Source organism: Lathamus discolor, chromosome 3 (assembly GCF_037157495.1).
Source record: "Lathamus discolor isolate bLatDis1 chromosome 3, bLatDis1.hap1, whole genome shotgun sequence".
NCBI lineage: Eukaryota > Metazoa > Chordata > Aves > Psittaciformes > Psittacidae > Lathamus > Lathamus discolor.
The window spans coordinates 22,864,116-22,888,453 of NC_088886.1; the positions used below are offsets into that span (position 1 = coordinate 22,864,116).

Sequence of the window (24,338 nt, forward strand, 5' to 3'; positions counted from 1 at the left end):
CAGAAATAAGCAATTTCATTCAGCAAATCAGTCTTATTAAGACTCTCTCCAAACTGGACATTTCCGATTAAACTTCCTAAAGATTTGTCTTAGTGACCATTTCAGTATTACAGACGCATCCTGACAAAGCTCAAACACTTGAGAAAAGAGTGGGTGCAAACATCACTCATTTAAAATGACAAAAAAAAACCCTGCTGAAAGCTCTTTCCCTGCTCAGCTTCAGCAGAAAGCTCCTCTGACTGTAATTGCTGCACGCTGAACTGAAAATACATTTACATGTCCACGTAAGTGAGCCAGACACCCAGACACTGACAAAACAAGGTTAAAACATACTGAAAACGTTATCGTCTAAAGAGAGTACTAGTGCTATACCCCCAAAACCCTTCCTTTTGCCTGAAGCTAAACCACCCACAAATTTGGCCATTTGGAAGGTGACAGCTGCTGTAGCCTAATGATGATTCAATAACACAAACGCAGTGTGAAGCCCAAGATCATGCTGCTATGGGAACCCCAGGGAACCGGCACTGCTTCAGGGTTTGTAGCCACTCATAAGGTCTTAGTTGTACATGTGGTTTCAGTCTGACAGCTTCTTTCTCCTGCTCTTAAGAGAGCTTGAGGAGAGGAGCTGAGATTTCATCCTACAAAGAGCTTTGTAAGAGTCATGCTATGTGCTCACAAATCTGTGTTACCACAGTGAGCACTCCTCTTTGGCACAGCCCTCATTTCCTATATAGCTGTCAAAGGTGAGGTATTAATGGTTTCATTACACTTCTTACTAACAAGAAAGAAGCAACAATATTGGCAATCAAAGTTTGAATGACTGCTGTAGGTGAAAAATAATTTAAAGTTAATACTAATAAGCAGCAGGCAATTGGGTCTAAGTTTGCATAGACATGGATGTCTGAAACAGACTTCTGAACTCTGCAGCAGAACTGTGCTCCCTGCAAATGCTATGTACTGGCTGTAAATTTTGACAAACACTAGGCTAAAGAATAGCAGCGTGTCCCAGGTCCTTCCATCAATAAAGAAGCATGAGATAAAAGCATTGATTTGGAGACTTATCATGTGCTGTGTGTCTGCATCATGGACTATTTAAATGAGGAAAAGCAAGATATTGGGGTCACAAAAAGAAGTGGTGGTACTAAAAAGAAAGGTTCCCAAAAAGCAGAAGTGGTCTGGGAAAGAAAACAGGGGTCCCAAAGGGTGAAGGGGAAGATCCTGGCTGTAGGGAAGATCCTGGAAATGGGGGAAGATCCTGGAGATGATGGATGTGGGTGGAAATAAGTGCTGGGGCATACCCAGGGACCTTGACCGATGGCACCCAACACTGGTAACTGGGAGCACTGGCACCACACCAGTGGTGAGATTTTCTGCTGGGCCCTACCAGGCCAGCAGTGACCTCACTGCTGGGAAGCAAAGTCAAGACCTTGTGAATATAATGCTGGGGGTGTGTGGAAACGAGTGAGTAAAATAATCAAGCAGGCTAAAAGCTTTGATCACACTGGCCCTTCAGCAAACCCCAATACCAAGATCCACACTAGGGTGCTGTTTATTCTGTTTCACCTGCAACAACATGATGGGACAATTCCTTTACTGTGCTCTAGGAGGAAAAATATAAACAGGAGAGAAGAAGGCAACACGATCCAGGCAGAGAAGGGCTGGCTGTTAAATAGCAGTAATAAGATGAAGAAAGAAAAACAGTATTGGTGATTAATTTTCTCTTGCCTCTGCCACTCCCCTCTCAGATACTCAATTTCCTTTGACATTATGACTTCCTCGATCGTAGTTCTGGAAAACTAAGAATATGCAATTTGTGTGTGTGTGTGTGTGTATATATGTATGTATGTTCTGAATATAGTGTATTCAGAGCTTGTATGGAAACTGATGTGCTGTTTTGCAGCCTTAGCTGCAGACATCTGAGCCAAAGCAGTTGCAATTCCTTGGCCAGGGAAAGGTTTGACCCATTTGCTGTATTACCACAAACAACTTTCTCCATTGCTTAGAAGTTTGCTTGTATTTGGTGACTATTACAGCTTTGATGGAAATGGACTTCGCACTATCTTTAGTAGACGCAGAGCATGTAAGCTCTTGCACATTGTTGTGACAAAAATAAAACTCCACACATTTGATACGGAGAAGTTCTCTATACCAAAGAGAAACTGCATTTGGGCAAAGTCAGGAGAACAAGTTTTAATGCAACTGAATTCCATCCTGCAGGAAAAGACAGTAACACAATGCAGAAGGCCGTTGTATGTCTGTTTTTTTCTAATGTGCACTTTTTTTTGGTACTCCTGTGTTTGGTTTTTTTTTTTTTTAACACAGAAGGAAAGCAAGGGGGCATGCACACAAAAGAAAAATCATGAGATAACAAAATAGTGTGACCCTGATGGCCACTACCTAAATGCTACAGTACCCAAAGACATCACTTAAAATAATATAATCTGGAGGACACTTTAAAGAGTAACTTACTAAGTTTTGATTTCTGGAGGTTCCCATTCAAAACATTAATATCTGAAAACTAAACTACATTTGACGACTGGATCACTTAGGAGAGTAAAATTGCAGATGTAAACTAGTGCCTTGGGAGAACATCAATAGCAGGAAGGCAAGCAGATGCACAGCTTTTTGCTCTCCGAGTGTCTGGCAATCTTAAAACCCTCGAGTGTGCATGCAAGCAGGCTTTGATTCTCATTAACTATTACATTCCCCTTGGGTTTAGACCTCAGGTGCCACAGAAGTGGGCCTTCTCATTAAGCCAGCTTTATAGGAACAGCTTTGCTTTGTTACAGAGTTTCTGCACAGAGAGAAACATCTTAAATGTTAAGTCAAAAGGTCAGAAGATCAAGCACTTTTCAGCACTCTATTGGCAGGCTTCTCAGGTGCAAAAGCTAAACACATAGGCTTGGCAGTATCATGTGAGCTTTGCTTTCTCAAGCTCAGGATAAAAGGGAAGGGAGGGTGGCAGGGAAAGCAATAGCAGAGTTTGTTCTAACCCCATGCAAACTGATCAGCACCAGGAGTTTTTGGCTGAAGACACAAATGGAAAAAATAAAGGAGTGGAAACAGTCTATTGTTAGCACCTGAACTTAAATGAGGAGATATCAGAGCTCTTGCTGTAGCTTAAACAGAGGTTTTGAAAGATGAAGGCAGCCCTGATGAACTGAAATGCAGCACCTCAGCCTATGTGTACATTTGTGATTTTCCCACAAAGCACAGACAGCATACACAGGATAAAGGCAGCAACATGAAGGGACAGAAGAAGAAGAAAGCAAATACCTAAACATTCCTTTAACCTTATTTTAAACAAAGTAGTTTCTCATAAATGAGAACTTCCCCTTACTTATTTACTGAAGATTGGCTCTAAATGTTAGTAACTGGAGCAACTATCCAGCAGATGAGAAAGATCTCTTAAGAAATCCTAATATAAATGCCTTCTAAAGACCAAAATGCCTGATCAAACTTAACAGTGCTGCAAAAAAAGGGTAAGAGGAAGACTTCTGTTGCTTTAAAAAAAAAAAAAAAAAAAAAGGCTAACTATATTGGTGTCAATGCTAGGGAAGCACAGACAAAAGTGCAAATGCAGTCAAGATGCATTCCCAGCATGTGTGATGGCTGACTGCAGTCACTCCCAGGACCCAGATCACAGAAAAGCACCAATGCAGCACAGGCTGCTTCTACTGCCCTGCCCCTTCCCCACAAGGCTGAATCCTTGGTGGAGATGAGAACCACTGGGAGCTGGGTGTAGTATAATAAACCCAGAAAGACACATCCAGGGATAATCGGTGAGAGAGTAAGCTGGGCAGAACAGCCTGGCACTTGCTTCTGTGCCTTCAGAATAAATTAAATCATGCCTAGTTCGTGGGTCAGACAGTACTGGACAGTCAGATGTGTTCAACCCTCTCACTGAAATAACTAATAATGCATAGTTGCCTCAGTAGAAAACTATAAAAGGATGTTTTCATTTGAAAGTCAGTTTTGCTTGGGGAAATGAAGAAACTGGGAAGGACTTGTGCTCAAATTTTACGTGCAAGTAACAGAAGCCTAAGAATGTTTACCTCTGCTTTAAAGAAATCATGTTTTAACAGTCTTTGTCTTTATAGGTGGCAAAAGAATGTGAAGAATCAATCGGCTCATATGTACACACGTGACATCTCCTGCACATTGCAAGAGGTGTATATTGGCTAGATCTTCACAAAAACATTTTTTATTATGATTTCTAAAGAAGCTTCCACAACACCTAAACTTAACAAAAAAAGCCTTGATTTCTCTTTCAGGAAACTGTTGTGTTGCACTACTTGAATATACTTTGAACAAGATTTGTAAAACTCCAAAAGTGACCTCTCTGTTTAGCGCTACGCCGTGAGTGTACCCACTACTAAGGGGTAGGTAGCAGATCTTGCACAGGCCTGTATATCTGCTCACGACCTAGGATTTGTGTTATCACAGAACTCATGACCTTAAGCACAAGTTGGAGGCTCACTAGGAGACAGAGAAAGCTATCCAGATACTTCATGTTTTATAGAATTGTTTTATAAAACAAGGTAAGATAAATTGAACACTCTCTCCTTACATTTTCAGTCAGAAGTTTCTCTTACAGCGTCGCACATTACAGTATGAATTTGCTAGCAATGCCACCAGGACAGCCTTATTCCTAAACCACTGCTGCAACCTTCACAGAGTTATTCCCAGACTTCAGCTAAAATTTTATTACCATATTCTTGTGAGAACAAAATAAAACACATTACTTATTAAGCCAAACTTGTCAGAGCTCCATTAATCCTTGATGTCTGAGTCTGCATCTAAGCTGCAGATCAGATCATCTGAACTTGTTCCACTTGAAGCACTTTGGATGCCTTTAGTTAGAACAATTTTTTCCAGTCAGGAACCTTTCTTTCTAGGTATGGTTCAAAGAAATTAGGAATTGGTAAATAAGTTGTACCATTAGTTTTCTCAGGGATCTAAACATAGGACTCTTTTTGTGCATGCTTTAATAGCCTTTATATCCCCAAGTCAAACGTACTATGATATGCAGGTTCTACACATAGATATTCTATTTACACACAATTAAAACCCTGGGAAAAAGCCTGTGTTGGAAACCTTCCACTGATGGGCAATTAAAAGACCACACGACCCATGACTCGAAGTTACTTATACGTGCACGTGTGTGGAATCCATTTCAGGTATAATTAAGTGAAGCACAGTGTTAATGATGACTCATATTCCCAAGCAGAACCTTCACTATCATTATAGCCAATAAAGATGTTAATCATTCTGCAATACAAGCCAACAAGTAACTTTCAAAAACTAGTACACAGCCAGACACGCTCTCTTATGCAGTTTTAACACTGAACTGTCTCTGCTGCAGTGGCAGCTGCATTCATTAGTTCATGTCAAGTACTAGAGGAAATGCTCAGCTGTGGGTACCATCTGTCAAGACTGGTTACCTTCTACTAGGGACTATCATGTCCCATACTATCTCTTTGAAGTCTTTGCAGTTCCAGCTCAATGACTCTGCAACACTTCAGCTGAATCTGGTTAGCAGTCTGGCCTATCAAATTCTCTGTGTTACTGTCTCCAATGAGTGATATTACTTCAATATTAAAATATTTTAAAATAAAGTAAGAAGAAAAACATGTTCCCTTCCCAAATAAAAGGTTTACTCTCAGTCAAATATTTCAGTGTTTCCTTCTGTGAATTCATGCTTTAACCTTTTGGCAGTAGGCAAATTTATAACCCAGCCAAACTAGCAGGCATGAACAGCTAATTCACTCAAAGTCACTTCACTTCACCTACTGGCACCAGACTTCTGTTTTTTGTCATTAGGGTGCTCTCTAAAATTAAACACCACCTATCACAACCTCATGGACACTTTGGATTCTTTAAGCAGCATGGCTGAATACTGAAAAATGCAACTGTATGTCACACTTCAGTCTGGTGGACAGTATCTGACATAACTGCTTATTTTCATCCACTGACCAGTATATGATCCACTCGGTCTCGTTTCTTCCGCCCAAATTTCATCATCTTCTGCCAGTCTGTTTTGTGATTAGGCTCCTTCCTGAGGCTGAACAACTTCAGTACTTCAGCTGCAATGAAGCTCTACAGAACAGTAAAGGTAAGATTTATCACATTTGACCTAAGAAATTAAATGTATGCACAAAGTACCTTTCTGTTTAGCTAAGAGACACAGGGTGTATGCATGAAGTTAGAGTGAAAGTTTTTGAGGCAGAACAGGTGGAACAATTATTAAATCCAGAAGTGTTTGTGTGTGGAGAATGACACCCACTTCTGTGACAATCTTGATAACAGAAACTTTCAGTTAAACACAACAGCAAACAGATGATGACAATTCATTCTATGGGAGAATACTAAAGAAAAGCAGGGTGGGAGTTTGGTGTCCTTGTCCTGTGCCCCAGCCCCTCTGCTCCATGCTAGAAAGTTTTCTGAACTGAGTGATCTAGACACTATTTCTGTCTTTTCCAGGCAGCATCTTCAGCATCTTAATCAAAATACAGTTACACCTTCCAAAGTGGGGGAGGGGGGGCAAGGAGAGTGGGGGGAGAAGGAAGTCTTCATAGTTTGAAATTTTTGTTTGTGTCTTGATGAGCTGTACAGAAGGTTCTTTGTTGTGCATTTTCAGAGACAGTTTTTTCCAAATGTCTAGCCCTGCAAGTTTAACCTAGGTCCAGTCATGCTCTAGCCTTCTGGAGTTTTGTCCTTTCTTGAGCACTACCACAGATAACAGGAGACCTCCTCCGGCGTACCAAATACATAATGCCCTCACTAGTCAATTTCTGGGTCCCTCCTACAAACTCCCACTGTCCTCAGAGAGGCTGGCACAGGTGTGTCTGAGCAAAAAAAATCCAGCTCATCCCATCTGGCCCAACCCTACTCTTGGACCCATGCCAAAATGCCCATACAGAGTTCCACTGAAATTTGCTACAGCAGCAGACTGTCAGCATACCAATTTTATAAAATCAAGGTCATCCTGGCAGTTCAGCACAGAGGACTAAGGTTTAAAAGCAACCAGTACCAGCCAAAAGGACAGGGAAGCAAGTATGTTGAATAAAAACCTGGACCATTCTGACTAACTCCCTATCAGGTTTGCAATCTCATTTGTTTTCTCAGCTCATATCTTGCTGGATACACCTGGTATGATCTTTTAACACTCAGGCAAGTGCCAGTACAATGATTTTTCATCTCACGTTCCCTGAAATGCAAAGATTTCTTCCTACCTTGATTTCATCCAGATCATTTGGATCTTTCACTCGGCGAAAGTAAGCAGATGCAATCCTACATGGTTTCATCCAAATAGGCTGATTTAGATTAGGATCCTCAGCAAACATTTCCCCAAAGATCTCTCTTGTTAAATCAAATACCACCTTAAGAAAAAAAGAAGTAAAAGCTAAGGCTTCTGTTGTTCATGATAAACTTTAAAAGGGCAGTAATAAACTGTCTGAAGACTGTACCTTCTTATAAACCTGTTTGTTTATAGTGTCTGTGTCCTGCTCTTTGAGAGTACTATCAAGATCTGTATGAAGGCTGAAACTTTGAAGATCATGACCCAGCTCCTTTAGTTTCCAGAGTTCCTCAGCTGCTGCATGCACCATAATTTCCACCTCCACTGCAGTATGCGGGACCGCCAAAGGCTCCTCACATGGCTTTGTTGGCACTTTCTGAGGTTCTACCTTGGGCAGCACTGCTGGTTCCTCAGCTTGCTTCTGCTGGACCTTACGGGAACTCAGGCCATAGTCCTCATCAAACCAGTCTTGATCATCTCCCAGCACACTCAGGAACTCCCGATTGAGCTCCAGCTCTGCCAGTCTCTTGGCAAGCTCTTCCTGACCACTGGCACCAAACACTGGACTCTCCTGTGAATTAGGAGACACGGATTAAATATAAAAGCAGTGTCACACTCCTGTCTAACTCAGCTTACATTTTTAAATACCCTACTTGTGTAACTGGCAATATATGCACAAATAGTTGGGAAAATAATAAATATCCCACTGTAAAATTAAAGATGTTTTGATTAAAATACTTGGGGTTTCTACCACTTTTAAGAAATGCTTTCAGAGTGTTCCTACGGAGCTTAAAAGACTCTGCATCCTGTCCCCTGTCTGTCCTAATGTTTAACACTTTATAAAAGGCTGAGTGGTTTAAAAACTGGCAATGTGACATACAACTTCTTACTTCTCTTACCAGCAGTCTCAGACCTAAATCAACAGCCTAAAAAGCTTTTAGCAGGCAATGGCTGTTTCAGTGACTGAGCAGTGCTCACACTGGTGAAATGGGCCAAAGCTTCCTGTGATGATAATATATTGAGACCAATGGCAAAGCAGACAGATTTACTGGGATCCTCAGCAGAAAGGCCAAGCCCTGTATCTGTATCATTAATGATTGTTCTGAGGAAGCCTGAACTTCCACTACCCATGGTATATTAGTTCAGAGGATAGAGCAGTCTGATATCTTAATGACCTTTAGAGCAACTAATTATGTTTAGAGATCATTATTTTGTATCAAGAATAACCAGAGATAAGTTAACAGTCTATTGCATTTTGCCATTTTTAGAGTAAAAACTGAAGGTAAGGATTAAATACAAACTGAATGTGTAAGCAGAATGCAAGCTAGTAAAGGTATTTTTCACCTTCATGTGCCAAAATGTGTCTTTTGGCCTGTAAGGCTACCAAAACAAGCCATGAACTGGGATACGTAAGAACAAACATGTGAGACAAGACACATACATACAATCTCCACATCATCCAACAGAACTTGGGAGAAAACAAACTGGTGCCACACAGCATTCCTCAGATTCAATCATCATCAGTCAAAGGAATGATTAACTTAAAAACAGTGCAAGACATATGCTACTCACTGGTCTGGGACACATGTCTGGAGAGGAAAGTTCTTCTCTTTCATCTTCAAATTCGGAACTCAGAAGAAAGTTATTCAGTCCATCAGGAACTTGCTTTTCTACCTGCTGGGATGGGGTACTGTATTCCTGTTTTACATCACAGAGCTCCTGGTTGCTGAGCTGGATTTTCTCATTCCTGACCTTCTTTATTTGCTGTAACTGATCAACTGTGTCTTTTACAAAATCTCTAAGTAGACTGTCTGTCAGCAAACTGACTCTTTCCAGTTGGTCTTTTGACTTGTCTTCTTCTCTAAGTGGCAGTCTAAGCTGTGCTTCCAACTGGTTCTTTTCTTTTGTCAGCAAATCCAGAAGTGGAGTTGCAGGCTTCTCCACAAGTCCAGGAAGGAGGTCATCTACCTTTTCAGCACATTCTTCACCCAGTGTCTTCTGCCTCTCCAGTTTTTCAGAAAGGAAATCTGAGATGTCATCCAACTGAACAGTGGAAATCTCATCTGCAACACTAGAAATAAGAGGAGCAAGGCTGCCCTCCTCTTTTACAACATGCTTCAGATAATCCACCACTGACTGTTCTTGGGTAAATGATTCAATAGCTACAGAAATGTTTTTGCTGTTTGCTTTAGAAGACAACTTCTCATCAAGCCTTTCCTCAGCTGAGGCTTCTGAAACAGCTGTGTCTGCAGGACCTTTATCCTGGGAATAGCTCTTTGTTGTATCTCTGCTCTGGCTTTCATCCTCTTTCCCAGGTTTGGAACTTCCTCTGTCTTTCTGGTAGGCTTTGTGTTGCTTCTCCAGCCTATCATCGAAGAATGAATCTTCATCATTGCTTGTGTCTAAATGGCTATTGGTACTTTCTGTAATGTGAGAGATTTTTTGAGGAGGAGCAAAAATACCATGCTTTTCTTTGCAATCGAAATATTTAATACCATCATAAGTTCCACTGTTGTTCCCTTCAGGCTTATCCAACTCCACACCAGCCCAAAAACCTTTGGCAAATTTAGTCAGACCCTTGAATCGCAATGTTCCAGGTTGGACTTTACTCACAAGTACTCTATCACCAATGTTGAAATCTGGCAAACTGTCTGTTTCTTCTATGATCGAAACAGAGGCCCACAGTGGTGATTCAATAGGGGCCTGTTCTTGCTCCACATCTCTACGTTCAGTATTTTTTATAAGTTCTGTTGGGGACTTCAGTTCTAATAACCTCTCTGAATGCACACTGCCAGAGAGAGAGAGAGACCTGTCACTGAGGTATTCACTGATTTCGCCATCACTGCCAAGGCTGGTGGATCTGCTTCTGCTGGTCTGTGTGTGCTGTGACCGCTCTCTCAGTGACTCCCCATTAGGGGAGAGAAGAGATGCTTCAAAGTCATCTTTGTAACGCTCCCCAGGAAGCAGTTCTTCAATTGAAGCTTGTTTTCTGGAGGTGGATCCTTCAAAGTCTTCAAGGTATGATGGCTCTTTTTCACTAAAGTGTTGCTCTGAAAGCAGATAACCTTTTTCCTCTGCAGATTTGCTGAGCTTGCAAGAAGACTCTTCTGTATTTTGGCCAGTTACAGCATGTTTATTTGCCAGCCTCTGTTCCAAGATTTTTTCCGTATTGTGAAGACTTTCCACAGCCAAACTAAACAGTTCCTTCTGAGAGTGTTCATTTTCAGAACAGAGGACTTGCTTTGCAAGGATGTCCTTTGAGCTCTCCTGTTCACTACTTAATGTCAACAAGACATCAGAACTCTCCAAAGGTTTAATATGAGAACCTTCAATCTCATGTTCCTCTGACTTCAAGTATTCCAAGTATTCCTGTATCTCAGATTTATAACTGAAGGCAGACTTATCACTGGATGCATTTACCACGTTGTTCACTGACTCATGGGATATTCTGCTAACGCCTTTCACATCTTTGAGAAAAGATGATAAGGGTACATTTTCTAAGGAATCACCAGATCCTGTTCTGGAATGCCCTGGTGACATTAAAACTGAGGAAGGTATTCCAGAAGGTTCTTCTCCATGAAGATCTGTCATAGCCACCTTCTTGCTGTGTACAGACATAGATCTCTCTGTTTTTGATGACCCAGTATCTTGAAGGAAAATAAAAAGTGAATTACAGTTGCACTGTCTAATGGAAAACTGCAACAACAGGCAACAAAATTAATAGCAAGGTTTCTGTGCTAAAGAAGTTACAAACTGGTGCCTTGGAAACATGTATTTCTAGCTGTCCCATAAACACCAGCAACATTCTTTTACTTCCAGGTTTCTAATACTTTTTCTCTGATCCTGTTCCTGTACCACTGTTTTACAATGCCATACAACACTGACCCTGAGGTAAGGGCTCAGTTATTTATTTGCAAGCTGCAAATACAACCAATATTAGAATGGTAGATTATTATTAGATAATGATCAACAGCAAAACATTGAAGAGTATCTACAAAAACCAAACCTTATTCCTAAATTCTTCATTATTTTTGGTTTCCTTACTCTCCTGAAGTGACAAATAAACAAGAAATTAAAGAAAGGGAAAAGGTTGTCACTTAATTATGGTTTCACATAAACCTCAGCAGAGTAAAACTAAATGCCAAATATACAGGAAACAGTGAAACCAGAAGCCTACTAAATAAATATATAGCTTGATCACTACTGTTTTATGAAGTCTGCATTCTCTTAAAACCTCTTCCTGAATCAACATGGAAAAGCTTAAAGAATTTTAAAAGACAGTCTTCCAAGATCTTCATCTGTAGTACAGATGATTCCAGTTACGTACCTGCATGTTCTGAAATGGATTCCAAAGATGCTTTGCATCGCTCTGATTCAGCCAGTGATTTCCAGTTCTTAGCTGTCTCAGGCCTAAATTTGAAAAATAAAATTGCATGAATCATGGGTACTACCAGAGTGTGTTGCTTTGTCTTTTTTCTTTTTTTGAATAGATAAAAGTGGAAATGCAAGCATTTATGATTATAAGGCCAAACCAATGATAACAAGCAGTTTGCTTTGTCACCATACTGTGACCCTAGAAAACAGGAATGGGGACACAGAGGAGAGCTCAACAAGTCCTGAAAATTAATTTTTTTTAAATATTTTGGGTTTTACTGGAATGCACTAGAATTGCACCATCTGCTGGACAAAATAAAACACTTAAAGATACAGTAGGAAGCACAGAAATCAGTTGAATTCTCTGCCTTTTAACACCCAAGAACGTGCTGGTCGATGAGAAAATGAACATGAGCCAGCAGTGTGCGCTCGCAGCCCAGAAAGCCAACCATATCCTGGGCTGCATCAAAAGGAGCATGACCAGCAGGTCGAAGGAGGTGATCCTGCCCCTCTACTCTGCTCTCGTGAGACCTCACCTGGAGTATTGTGTGCAGTTCTGGTGTCCTCAACATGAAAAGGACATGGAACTGCTGGAACAAGTCCAGAGGAGGGCCACGAGGATGATCAGGGGACTGGAGCACCTCCCGTATGAAGACAGGCTGAGGAAGTTGGGGCTGTTCAGCCTGGAGAAGAGAAGGCTGCGTGGAGACCTCATAGCAGCCTTCCTGTATCCGAAGGGGGCCTATAGGGATGCTGGGGAGGGACTCTTCGTCAGGGACTGTAGTGACAGGACAAGTGGTAACGGGTTAAAACTTAAACAGGGGAAGTTTAGATTGGATATAAGGAGGAAATTCTTTCCTGTTAGGGTGGTGAGACACTGGAATCAGTTGCCCAGGGAGGTTGTGAGTGCTCCATCCCTGGTGGTGTTCAAAGCCAAGTTGGATGAAGCCTTGTGTGGGATGGTTTAGTGTGAGGTGTCCCTGCCCATGGCACGGGGGTTGGAACTAGATGATCTTGAGGTCCTTTCCAACCCTAACTATTCTATGATTCTGTGATTCTAAGTTGCAAAGATGAATGGTTTGCCTCACACAGTGCTGCAAGCAATAATACTGGTCATAAGAAGTGACCAAAATGAGAAAAAAAAAATCTTCTGGTTTGTAATCCACTAAACCATTTGGCTCAATTCTTGCACAACTGAAAAATGTTCAGAAAGAACTTGAAAATAGGACCTGAAAGGCTGGGCAGGACAAAAGGGAAACGCATACAATTCCAAGGACAGTCCATCTTACCTGTTTTGGGTCCAGTAAGACCAGCAAATAGGTCAGCAGGATACTGTTCAGTTTCTAAACTAAAAGCTAAAACTCATGGTTTAAAGCTTCAGTTATCTGTTTGAGTTTAAAGTTTCTGCTGAACTGATGGTTTCTCCTAAAACAGTATTCACCACAGTTTCTCAAAAAGAAGAATAAATCCCAGTTACCTATGGAGTGGTGGTGCCTTGATCTTAGGTTTTTCAGCAGCAGCTGAGGATGGAGTTTTAATCTGAGGTTTGGCTGTTGGTGATGTCTCCAGATCTTGGCTCAGCTCTGCTTCAGTCTTCTTGATAAACTCATCATATGACTGCACACGGAAAAGTTATGGCTGTCAGTCTACAAAACCACAACTACAATTTGGTAATCAAAACCTATTAAGTTAATAAAGAAGACACTTGGTTTCTCTGAATACCATACTTAAAAGAAATAAATAAATTATTTACATGTGAATCACTCTTTAACCTAGGCTCAGATACTAATGCGTATAAACATACATAAGCCTCCTGAGCACTGCTAGTAACCTATTCAAGATAAAAATTTTAGAAGGGAATGGCATTTTTGCCTCAAGGCTGTGGTTCATTATTGAAAATGTTTAAATACTCATAACACAGGCACACTTCTATCACAATAACATGTCTTTCATAGCTGTTGATAGTATAGTCTGCCAACAACATCCATACTGTAATGGTTTATCTAAGGTTAACGATCTTTCATGTCACCCTTCTTCCTACTGTTGCTAACCTCCAGTTGTTTGATCAAACTGGCTTCCTGGGCCTTCAGTCTCTCCTTTTGTCTTTTTTTCTGTTCCTTTTTCAGCTGGTAAACTACAGACTTCCTTTTCCGCAGTTCATCCTTCAGGGCCCTGATCCGTCCTTCGATGTCACTTTGATCAGATGTGGTTTCTGAAAAAGTTTAGTTTTAGTCTTTGCAAACTTCCACCTCACAAAACAGTTTTAACAAAGCAAACAGTTTAGTAAATAGAACATATGGTCCAAGCAAAATCTCAAATAATTTAATGTCAACATGGTAACATAGTAAGTCTCTTAAAGTAGGATCCCAGATTCATAACACTAGTATACAACATATGAGAGTTGCATCTTATTTAAAAGAGAAAGGCTCTGATACAATACTTGTTCCCAAACTTGTTCACATCAACCACCCATGTTTATGCTGCTACCTCATTAACTGCTTATATCAGCTGTTGCCAAATTTTTTTTTTTTCTGACATATTAAAAAAATATGACAACTCAAAGATGCATATCAAAAATATATAAAAGTATTTGTTTACAATCACAGTACAGAGTTTCAAGATGCAGGGCACACTTCAGTGACTGCAAAACAGGTTTCTGGCCCGTTTAGATTTTTTGCCATGTAGACTAAATCCATCTATGAAATTGAGAGCCGACCAACTGCTGGAAGGAAAGTCAGTTTGAACAATGCAGAGATTTTTCACTGTTGTCAGGCTTCAGGATGACAATTTATTCAGGGTGAATGGGAGTAGCACTGAGCTTAGACATGTGATGGACTGCTCAATAATAGCTTATACAAAGCTACTTGGCTTATCTTTGCTCCAAGTTTAATTTTACAGATCCTCCTATGATGCCATTACTGACTGTAGCTGTTTTCCACCTGAAAACTATTTTTCTTTAATGATTATTCTTAGTAATTTTAATACGATCTCCATTCCTTTCCAACCCCAGAACTCCCTGCAACCTGGTTTTCCAGTCCTGGTTATGATAATGTTCTACCTCTTTTCCCTTAGGACACTGTCTCCAGATACTTAGATCCATTCTCTGCACGATAACCCCATTCTACCAGTAACTCTGCTACTTTTGATGTTTTTGCTGTAATAATCTCTCAGTCTCTCAGACTTTACAGAGAGACTGACTTAGTGTCTCTTTACTTATTCTTTTCTGCACACCCGATTATGTTCACTTGTTTCTTGTTTAAAATGTATACCAACAGAGTGCAAAATGAGATCTTTGTCCCAGATTGGTGCTACCACACTTAAGTATTAAAACCTCTCCAAAATACTGATCTGACATAGCCTTACTGAAGCTCCTCCCAGCAGCTGATGTCCCACTCCCACTTGTACAGCAGCAGCTACAGCTCCTCAGAAGGAACTTGTCTGGTTTGCTTTTATAATGCTCAATATTACCTACAATGTTTCTGGACCAAAAAGCTTGGATGTTCATAATCATTAATTGTTTTACTGAACATCCTAGAAATAAAGTCACCAGTATTATCTGGTCAGCAAGCAGGAACAGCTCGACATTTTGCTAATCAAATTTCCCATGACAACAAAGCACCATAATGAAGTATTTCATCACCAACAGCAGCCAGTAAATACAATCAAACTACTGTATTCTTTTTCCATTAACAACTGCTGTTAATAATTTAGAGAACTAAAAAACCCAACAACAACAAAGGAAACAGCACAAAAAGAATGGAATCTCACTAGCTAATCAGGAGTGCTTCATGATGTCCCTGTAATTAACAAACTCCTCCCAGACAGTAAGTGGCCACTATGTAATTATATCTTTTCTTGATCAACTCATAACGGAGAGATCTGCACATGTTTTCATCTTTAATGATCTTGTCTACGCATGGATCAGATTAACATAGCAATGACTTCATTACTACTCAGCAGCTTGGGAGATTTGTCTCTTTACAATGGAATGATTCACTGTGAAACCAGCACCATTCTGATCAGCTTTTCACCTCTTATATCCTTCTTCAGCATTTGAAATGAAAGACTGCAAACACTTTATTTTACAAAAGTTTGTTTTCATGACCCCTGTTTACATGCTTTAATTTTCAAATAGCTTTCTTATGTGGTTGCTCAGTCAGAACTTGAAAATAATCAAGTTGTCGAATGCTCCACAATGTTGCAAACTGCTCTCCACACAGAATCCCAATACAAGTCACTCAGTACACATACACAGGTGTTACGTATTCATTTCTCTATCCATCAGGAGAACAGCTGCCTCCAATTTCTGTGTTTCTATTGCACTCACGTATACAATATTAACAAAAAAACCCACCCAAAATAAAAGATTATTAAGCTTGCTGAATCAAGCACCACAATGACTGGATACATACACATACCAGTAAGCCATCCATCTACACACAAAGAACAGCCAGCACATACAATAGAGCCACTTGTTTTTTTTCCCAGTAAAGACTTAAGAAAGAATTCAGGAAATAAAAAAAAAAAAAAAAAAGCAGGAAGATGCTGTCCCATTTGCTAGAAGTATTTCATGATACTCAATTACTCAATCAATGGCACTGAGGAATACAAGCCATTTGAGAACTAAAAGTATAGAAAGGTTCAAAACAGACTTTAGTTTAACAGAGCTCACAACAGTGACCACTGAACCATGGCTCAGGAAGTCCTGCAATCCACGTGACTAACAGACTGTGAGGACACGCCAGGGAAATAACTGCTCCATACCGGTTCACTTCTAATATTTTCTCCCTTAGCATTTACTGGTAGCCAGCTTTGATGCTGGATAAAAGAGTATAATGAGTCCATATAGTAGATCTTGCAATTTACAGCTCAAAATGCAACCTTAGCCCCTATTTTACTGCACACAGTTCAAACCCTCCTCTAAAAATAAAAACATGTTTCCTGAAGCACCCACTTATTCTGTGCATGCCAGTGCAGGTGCAACGGGCTCACTCATACTGCCATGATAACAAAGCCATACTGCTTCCGAAGCCAGGCTGTGTTCAGAAGGAGAACAATTATGTTTGTACGCTGCTGAACCATATTCTGCTTTCTTACAACATGACAGTTGGAGATGTGTCACCTGCTAAAGCACAGATAAGCTTGGTATTTTTAAATTCTAGGACCACCCCGACTATAGACTCTTATTTCCTTCATACCTGTTTGCAGGAACCTGTGTTGTTTTCTAAAAGAAGAGATAATACATAGACCTTCTTAAGCAGAAGTGATCAAATTACATCATGGGAAAATATTCCCACAAAACCACAAAGCCTGGCTATTTCCAGGCCTCCCCACATCTGTGTCTGCCTTTCAAGTTTATTTGCTAAAAGCAAAAGCTATGAAAAAGCAATTTAAACCCAAACGGATATTACACTTACCTGACTGTGTCATAGATAAAGATTCGTCAGACCAGTTGTGAGATACCTGATGAGACTTTACAGGTGAACGTAGCTGTCCTCCAGTTCTATGGCTGCCTTTACTGGAATCTTGCCTTGATACAGATGCACTGCTTCTGGGAGGAGACTGGCAAAAGAGAATGACAAAGAAGTCATTGCTTGTAAAGACCAGTTTGAAAAGTAGGAGATCACTGTCATCAGGAGCTAGTTACAAGGAAGGAAGAGCACGACTAGAGAATATCTCACAAGCAGTGGTTACCTATCCAACTATGTTAAGAAGAGTATCAGTTTGCTAGACAACAAAACAAGAATACCAAGAGCAGAAATAGCTGACTGCTTACTTTGAGCCTAGATTTCAGTAAACCTGCTTAGACTACTCTATTTCCACCTACGTGAACTGATATGGTTCTGACTCACAGGCATTCGATGCAGTTTATGTAATCTTATTTGGTAATAACCACAGCAATAGCAACTCCTAGTAAATATATCGGTTGAAATCAAAAGGACCATTTCATGTAAGGGGTGCAATATGACATTCTAAATTAGTAAAACAGAGCATTTCTCTGAGGCCACACAATTCTAAGAGCAAACATTCTCTCACAATGCTGCTTACTGCTTTGACATTATATCACAAAACTTTCACACACCTTGGATGTAACCTCTGGCATGTATTAGACATTTTAGCTCACTGTCTTCTCGGCAAACTTTCCAAGGAAGTATTTGTAATAACTCTAGAAAATATTTCTAGAACTATATAGATACTTGTATTGCATAAATATAGAAACTCTAGATGAGGAGTTCTTTTACACCACAGACACCACATTTTCTGTCTCACTAAGCACAGAGCAAAGTTATCAGGATGAAACTGACAAAAATTATCAACCAAGTAGAAATAACAGTTATGGAACAGCTGGAACAGAACAATAAGGTAGAATTAGCTACTGAGCAGACATAATCTGAAACCCAAACGGCTGTGCATAACATTACAGCTCTGCTTCTTCATCCTACAGTTATACTTTGGGGTACATTACTTGCAAGTAAAGCAAAGCGGAAAACCAGAGCATAGTTTCCATGGCCTCAAAGAATTTATACAATGGTAACAAGCTAGCCTACAGCTAATTTATACTGGTAAACTGGGTCAGTGTTCCACCACTTAATACTGCATACCTACGTGACATACGCAAAACATTTTGCAAGACTACCTACAAGTTTAAAAATATCTAAACTCCGTGATGAAGCAATTTCTCCTCGAGACTTCAGCACGCACCTGATCACAATGTGTATGCACAATAATGTAAAATGGTATTGCCAACAGAAAATAGTTTAATCTCTGCTTTGGCAATTGGCATGGCTATGCTTACTCCTTCTCTCATAGCCTTTTTCAAGTGTTAAAATACATATAGCATAAAAACTCACGAGTTTGCCAGGTGAGGCAGACTTGAACTCTTCAGAATAAACCATTTCTTCATTAGCTGTACTCTGATCTGGGCTTTCTGGCTGTCCATGGCCCATAGTCTCTGATGGGATAGACTCAGCAGCTAGACTGCCCAGATCTTCTGGCACAGAGCTTTCACTGTTCAGATGAGAGCAAGAAGGCGCTGGAGACTCTTCTTCACTAGCCATTTCTGAGATTCAACAAAAGACAAAACAAAGTGCTTAAGAACCTGCCCTGATTTACAGGCCTTCAAAGATGCTGCTGCCTGTATACAAAATAGTAACTACTACCAATACATGTCAAATTGGTGTTATTTCCCCCACCTGGACACTGAAGGTGGAGCACTTGGCAAGAGCAAGCATGTTTACTAGAAAGCTATGATTTGAGATTGTCAAAACTTCTAAGTGATTGCTGAACATCTAAAATAAAGAGGGTTTCAGGATATTCTAACATTTTCCAGACAACACACTCAAAAAAGATCATTCGCGAAACCTGTCCTTCTGGCTGACCATACACCACAGCAAGAGCCACTATTAGTTTGAAGAAGTCATGGAGGAGCATATAATCTGCAAGTCAGATACTGAATTTAGAATTGACTGCTTCCTTTACAGTAGTTGCAGAAAACATTTTAATGTTATGATTTCATCATGAGTGTCTCAACTGGCAGCAACTAAAATAATAAGTTGGGTTTTCAAAATTCCTGTTTATTAAATTCCGCAGGAGTCACAGCATTACTGAGGCAGTCATGGAGAATTATTCGGTATTTGAGCAAAGGCTGGGGAGCAGAACTTCTGAACACGGACTGTGCTCCAGTGCTTACTGGTAGATACAATTAATAGGAAGCAAGTATATTTTCTCATTCTGAATTTTTGTTAATCTGAACTTACTGACTTATACACATATCTTCAAAATGTCTTACAATGCCCAAAATCCACATGACTCTTCAGTAACAACCCTAATAGGGCATAATTCTGAATTTCCTTTGCACAGTCAAAGGACATGCTGCCTGCCTTCAGCAAAGTGGGAGAGAAAAAAAGAAAATTGATTGTTTCTAGAACAATCCCAAAGTTCCATTATTTTCTCTACTTCTCTGTGCTTCGTGCTGAAAGTACTGTCCACTTAAGACAGAACAGTAAAGCTGTGGCTCCCAACATCTGTGAACTTTTTTTTTTCTTATCAATAGCATCATTCATGCTAATTACATCCTTACACACTTAAGCACAGTTGCACATTTCAAATGGTTACCCTGCATCAACAACAAAGGGTAGAAAAAAAATGCTAAAACACAGCCTCAGTGAGAAGGCTAACAGGACAGACACTTAGAGCACTACAGAGGTTTTAATAGAGTAAGTTCAGAGGATGATCAGCAGAAGATCATGAAGTATTTTTGTTCTGAATTGTATGTAGAAATGTCTGATGGGCCTCTGGTGCACTGTTCACTTGAGAAGATACACAGCAAAGGAGGAATACACTTTTAACTGAAGTGTAAAACGGGGCTAAAAGAACAAGGCAACAGAAGGCGCTAAAAACTGTAGAAACTGATATTCTAAGGACGTCCAGAGAAGAACCACCACCACCAAAACATCAAAAAAGGAAGAAAGTGCAAACTTCAGCAATCCTGTCAAATTATGCTTTACTTGTTATTTGTATCACTTCTCCTCACTTCCTTTTACCTTTGGGTTCAGTTCTCTGATCCCCCAGCTCTTTCTTGGCTGTTTTGCTTTTGAGGAGCTCTTTGTCCCAGGCAGCTAGAGCCTGCTTTTCTATCCGCCGTATTTCTGCTTCTTCTGCATCCAGGCGGCGTTTCCACTCCAACAATTCTTCAGCATGTTGTCGACGCTGCATCAGCTTCTGTTCTCGCTTTGTTAGAAACCTAACAGACAGAGCAGAAGACAATGAGAAAATAGCCAATCACACTCAAAGGTCCCAATACCCAGATGCTCTATTGCCACAATTTCTAGAATTACAGCTGTTCAGATTTTTTTCAAGGATAATATCCACACTAACAACTATGTTCTAGACCTCCCACGTGCTGCTGAACCCCCCCCCCCGCAACTAAAAAAGATTTTTTTTCTTTGCAATAAGTCTACAACATCCTGTAGTGGTAGGCTACAGCAGACTACAACATATGCTGCTTACATTTTAAAGATCTTCAAAACCATTAAAAGTGCTACTAACTATGCACTAAAATGAACAGGCTAAGTTCCCAATTTCAGTACACGAAAAGTACCAGTGGTATTAAACTGGAACCCTCAAGAAAGCAGTGACTGTTTGAAAAATGAACTTTTCATTACACTAATCCCAATGACAGAAAAATTGTAACTCCAAGTTGCCCCACATATTTTCCAAATACATACTTCTAAGAGAAGGTGATGCTGTATTAATAGATCTCCTGAATTACTGGAGTTTCTATCCTTCTTCCCTTAAGCATCGTCTCTGTGGATAACCACATCTGAAACGTTAATTGTGCACTGACAGCATCAAGAGAATATGGAATGCAGGACTTTTTTTCCCAGCTACTAACATATCTGGTTCCTGGTTTAACAACAGATTAAAAAGCACAGCTCATGATGAAAATTATGAGATATTTTCTTTCTGACAAAGATTTCTTAGGTGATCCACAAAACCTGAAAAATGAGGAAATCCTTATAGGATTCTGTAGGTATGAATAAGTTTTGTGTGAATATACTAGTTCTCTTTGACAGCTCTTGAACAACAGTATCTCTGGTCTTATTTCTAAACATTGAAGTAACCAAGACCATAGCATTTAAGGTTTAACATAGTAAATGAAATCAAGTTCAGCATCAACTGCATGCACTTCCCCTGACATGCTAAGTCTAGAGAAGAGTGTGTATCAAGTCCTTAATCTCCTACACTTAAATTATGACATAAAATCATTCTGCAGAAAACATACGGTTTGCTAGCTAAAGTTCACCCTCTACAGGGGGTGGGGTGCCTAAAAAGGCAGTCTTCAGAGATCTGCGCTATTTGCTTTGCAAATGCCTTTATAATTTCTAAGTTTCAAGCCATACCAATCACTTGGCATCCAAATTTTTAAGCTGCAAAGCAGATGATAATTTCATTTCTGCTTTTTAATCTCTCATGTTTCAAAAAAAGCCCTTTTATTTGCAGAGACTGGAATAGCCAACTAGCTAATCTGCATGTCTTGCCTACTAAGGGACACTTCTTGTTTGTTCACTTCATGTTCATTCTGCTTCCTGGAAAAGTGAGCTGGAAGCTGACCGGAAAGGTTAAGATTCAGGTAAATCCTCTAAGATCGATTCATGTAAGGTAGACAAGTTATGATTTGAAGATAAAAGTTTCAGAAGCCAGTAAGACATGCCCACAATCTTCTTTCCTATGATTAAAACAAGAGCAGGCTCAAACCAGAAGCATCTCAGAGTCTCTGGGAACACCTTCAAGCTGACAGATTCAATGATTTTGTGCATTACTTTATTACTTTCTATAGACAAACATCAAACATTGTCTACTTTTAGACAAACCCAACAGACTAATATCATTAAGAAACTAGACTATCAACAGTAATTGCATTACAAATATGACATGGGCAGCCATGTTGTGCCTTTCAACAGCACTATCAGATTTATCAACTCTTACTTTCAGATACAAAACGGTTCCAGTTAATCTAGCAGATCATGTATTTGGAACTCGTTATAGAGTCATTATTACAATGATCTCACTGCAAAAGGCAACTTTTTCTTCTTCCTGGTTTGATTTCATCAGAATGTCTGGATCTTCACAGCTTACTGGATCTTTAGGAAGGCAAGTCCAGTTGAAATAAATGGATGCAAAAGAATAGGACTCCCTAAAAGCATTAATCCCTAAGACTAGGGGAGACAGAAAGGAGAAGAATTAACTAAATGACGATGAAACTAACCACCACACAAAGATTACTTGCTAGTAAGAAAGGTAAGTCAAAAGAAGTGATGGGAGAGAAAGAAGTTTCCAATATTCCACCTATAGGAAGCGGAGGATTAAAGCGGCATGCCTAAAGATGCAGACCCTTTTATAACCCTGGGGTTTAAAAGGTCAGAGCCACAAGGTAGTATACATACTGCCTTGACATTTACTACAGTCTAGAGGGTTCCAGTTGTAACACCAAAGGTATGCATTTATCCTCAAAAGCAGCAGCACCTTCATGGGAAACAAAGAAAAGGCAAAACCACACCTGGCATCTATGAAGCTGGAAATCTGGGGGAGAAAAAGAGCAGTAGTGCTTGGATTGCATCAGCATGATTTCAAAAATCTATTTCTCTGGTGCTAACATCACATATTTTATCCATGCATCTCAAATATTAACCTGGAAGCATAACTTGCTGCTCTGACCTGTGCTTGTACATTTATATCCAAAGTATATTGACTTCAAATCCAAATTAGACAGTTTCAGCAGCTCTTCTGAAGTGCTAACCAAACAGTGGGAACAATGCGAACTATCTCCCATTCAGAACACAGTAGGAATGAGATGAGAATCATAGGATGGTTTAGATTTGAAGTGACCTTGAAGATCATCCAGTCCAACTTCCCTACCATGGCCTGGGACATCTTTTACTAGATCAAGCTGTTCAAAGTCCCATCCATCCTGGCCTTGAACACTGCCAGGGACGAGGCATCTACAACTTCTCTGGACAACCTGTGCCAGTTTCACCACCTTCATCATAAAAAAAACCCAAAATCTTCCTTATATTTAATCTAGACCTACTGTTGGTCTAAAACTATTACCCCTTGTCCTATCACTACGCGCCCCAGCAGAAGGTCTTTCTGTTTTTTATTTATAAGCCCACTTTACATATTGAAAGGCACAAATAAGGTCTCTCTAGAGCCTTCTCTTCTCCAGGCTGAAAAACCACACTTCTCAGCCTTTCTTCATAGGAAAGGTGCTCCAGCCCACTGATCATTTCTGTGGCGCTCTGCTGGACCTCCTCCAACAGATCCGTATCTTTTTCATCCCGGGGACCTCAGAACTGGATGAAGTAGTCGAGATGGGGGTCTCATGAGAGCAGAGGGAAAGCATCAGTTTATATCCAGTGTTTTTTTTTGTCCACCAGCATCCCCAAGTCCTTCTCTGCAGAGCAGCTCTCAATTTATTCATCCCTCAAGTCTACATTGATTCTGGGGATTGCCCTGACCCAGATACAGGACCCTGTTATCTCCATGAGGTCCAGAGTTGCCCACTCCTCAAGCCTGTCAAGGTCTCTCTGGATGGCACCCCATCCCTCCAGTGAATCAACCACACCACTCGGCTTGGTGTCACCTGCAGACTTTTTAAAGACATACCCAATCCCACTCACTGTCTATGCCACTAAGAAAAATCTGGAAACAATGAGGAAAGCTTCAAGAAGTTCACTGATGGAAGAACCTCTTGATTTCCCAGGACTGAACAGAGAGCATGCTCTATCAAAGAGTCTATCACTTGAAAAAGATGCAGTTACCTGACCAATTGGTTGTAGATATACAGCTGGAATTTGGGGTGAAGGTTGGGAAAACAGACACTGAGAGAGGCCCAGTGGTGAGACGTAAAGACAGAGAAGAAGTAGTGAACAGGAGAGCAGTGTCTACAAAATAAGGAGGAAGAGTTTAAAACTAAGATAGCAAAAAAGGCAGAAAGAATGAGAAAAGGATAGCATCTAGCAAAGAACTTTAAAATTAATTGCATTTAACATTGTATAGTTATTACCCAACATCTGAAGTAGAAAAACTATACACTGTTATGCAGAAGGTAACAGAAAACACACACACACCACTTCATTTTCTGTTAACTAATGGCAAGCTACTT

At 40.2% G+C, this 24,338-nt stretch overlaps 1 protein-coding gene across 4 annotated transcripts in view; it reads right to left on the minus strand.

Moving 5' to 3' along the window:
• Positions 1-24,338, minus strand: part of CEP350 (centrosomal protein 350) — a 75,309-nt gene that overhangs the window by 4,820 nt on the left and 46,151 nt on the right. For 3 of the 4 annotated variants that reach the window (XM_065674051.1, XM_065674052.1, XM_065674050.1), the window contains exons 28-38: positions 23,995-24,117; positions 20,218-20,417; positions 18,526-18,734; positions 17,092-17,236; positions 13,726-13,886; positions 13,152-13,291; positions 11,628-11,710; positions 8,873-10,947; positions 7,470-7,871; positions 7,236-7,382; positions 5,977-6,099 (exon numbers count right to left, since the gene is read on the minus strand). In XM_065674051.1, the coding sequence (XP_065530123.1) occupies positions 5,977-6,099; positions 7,236-7,382; positions 7,470-7,871; positions 8,873-10,947; positions 11,628-11,710; positions 13,152-13,291; positions 13,726-13,886; positions 17,092-17,236; positions 18,526-18,734; positions 20,218-20,417; positions 23,995-24,117 (3,808 nt within the window). The remainder of the gene's footprint in view (positions 1-5,976; positions 6,100-7,235; positions 7,383-7,469; positions 7,872-8,872; positions 10,948-11,627; positions 11,711-13,151; positions 13,292-13,725; positions 13,887-17,091; positions 17,237-18,525; positions 18,735-20,217; positions 20,418-23,994; positions 24,118-24,338) is intronic. The other variant, XM_065674054.1, reaches the window with a different exon arrangement.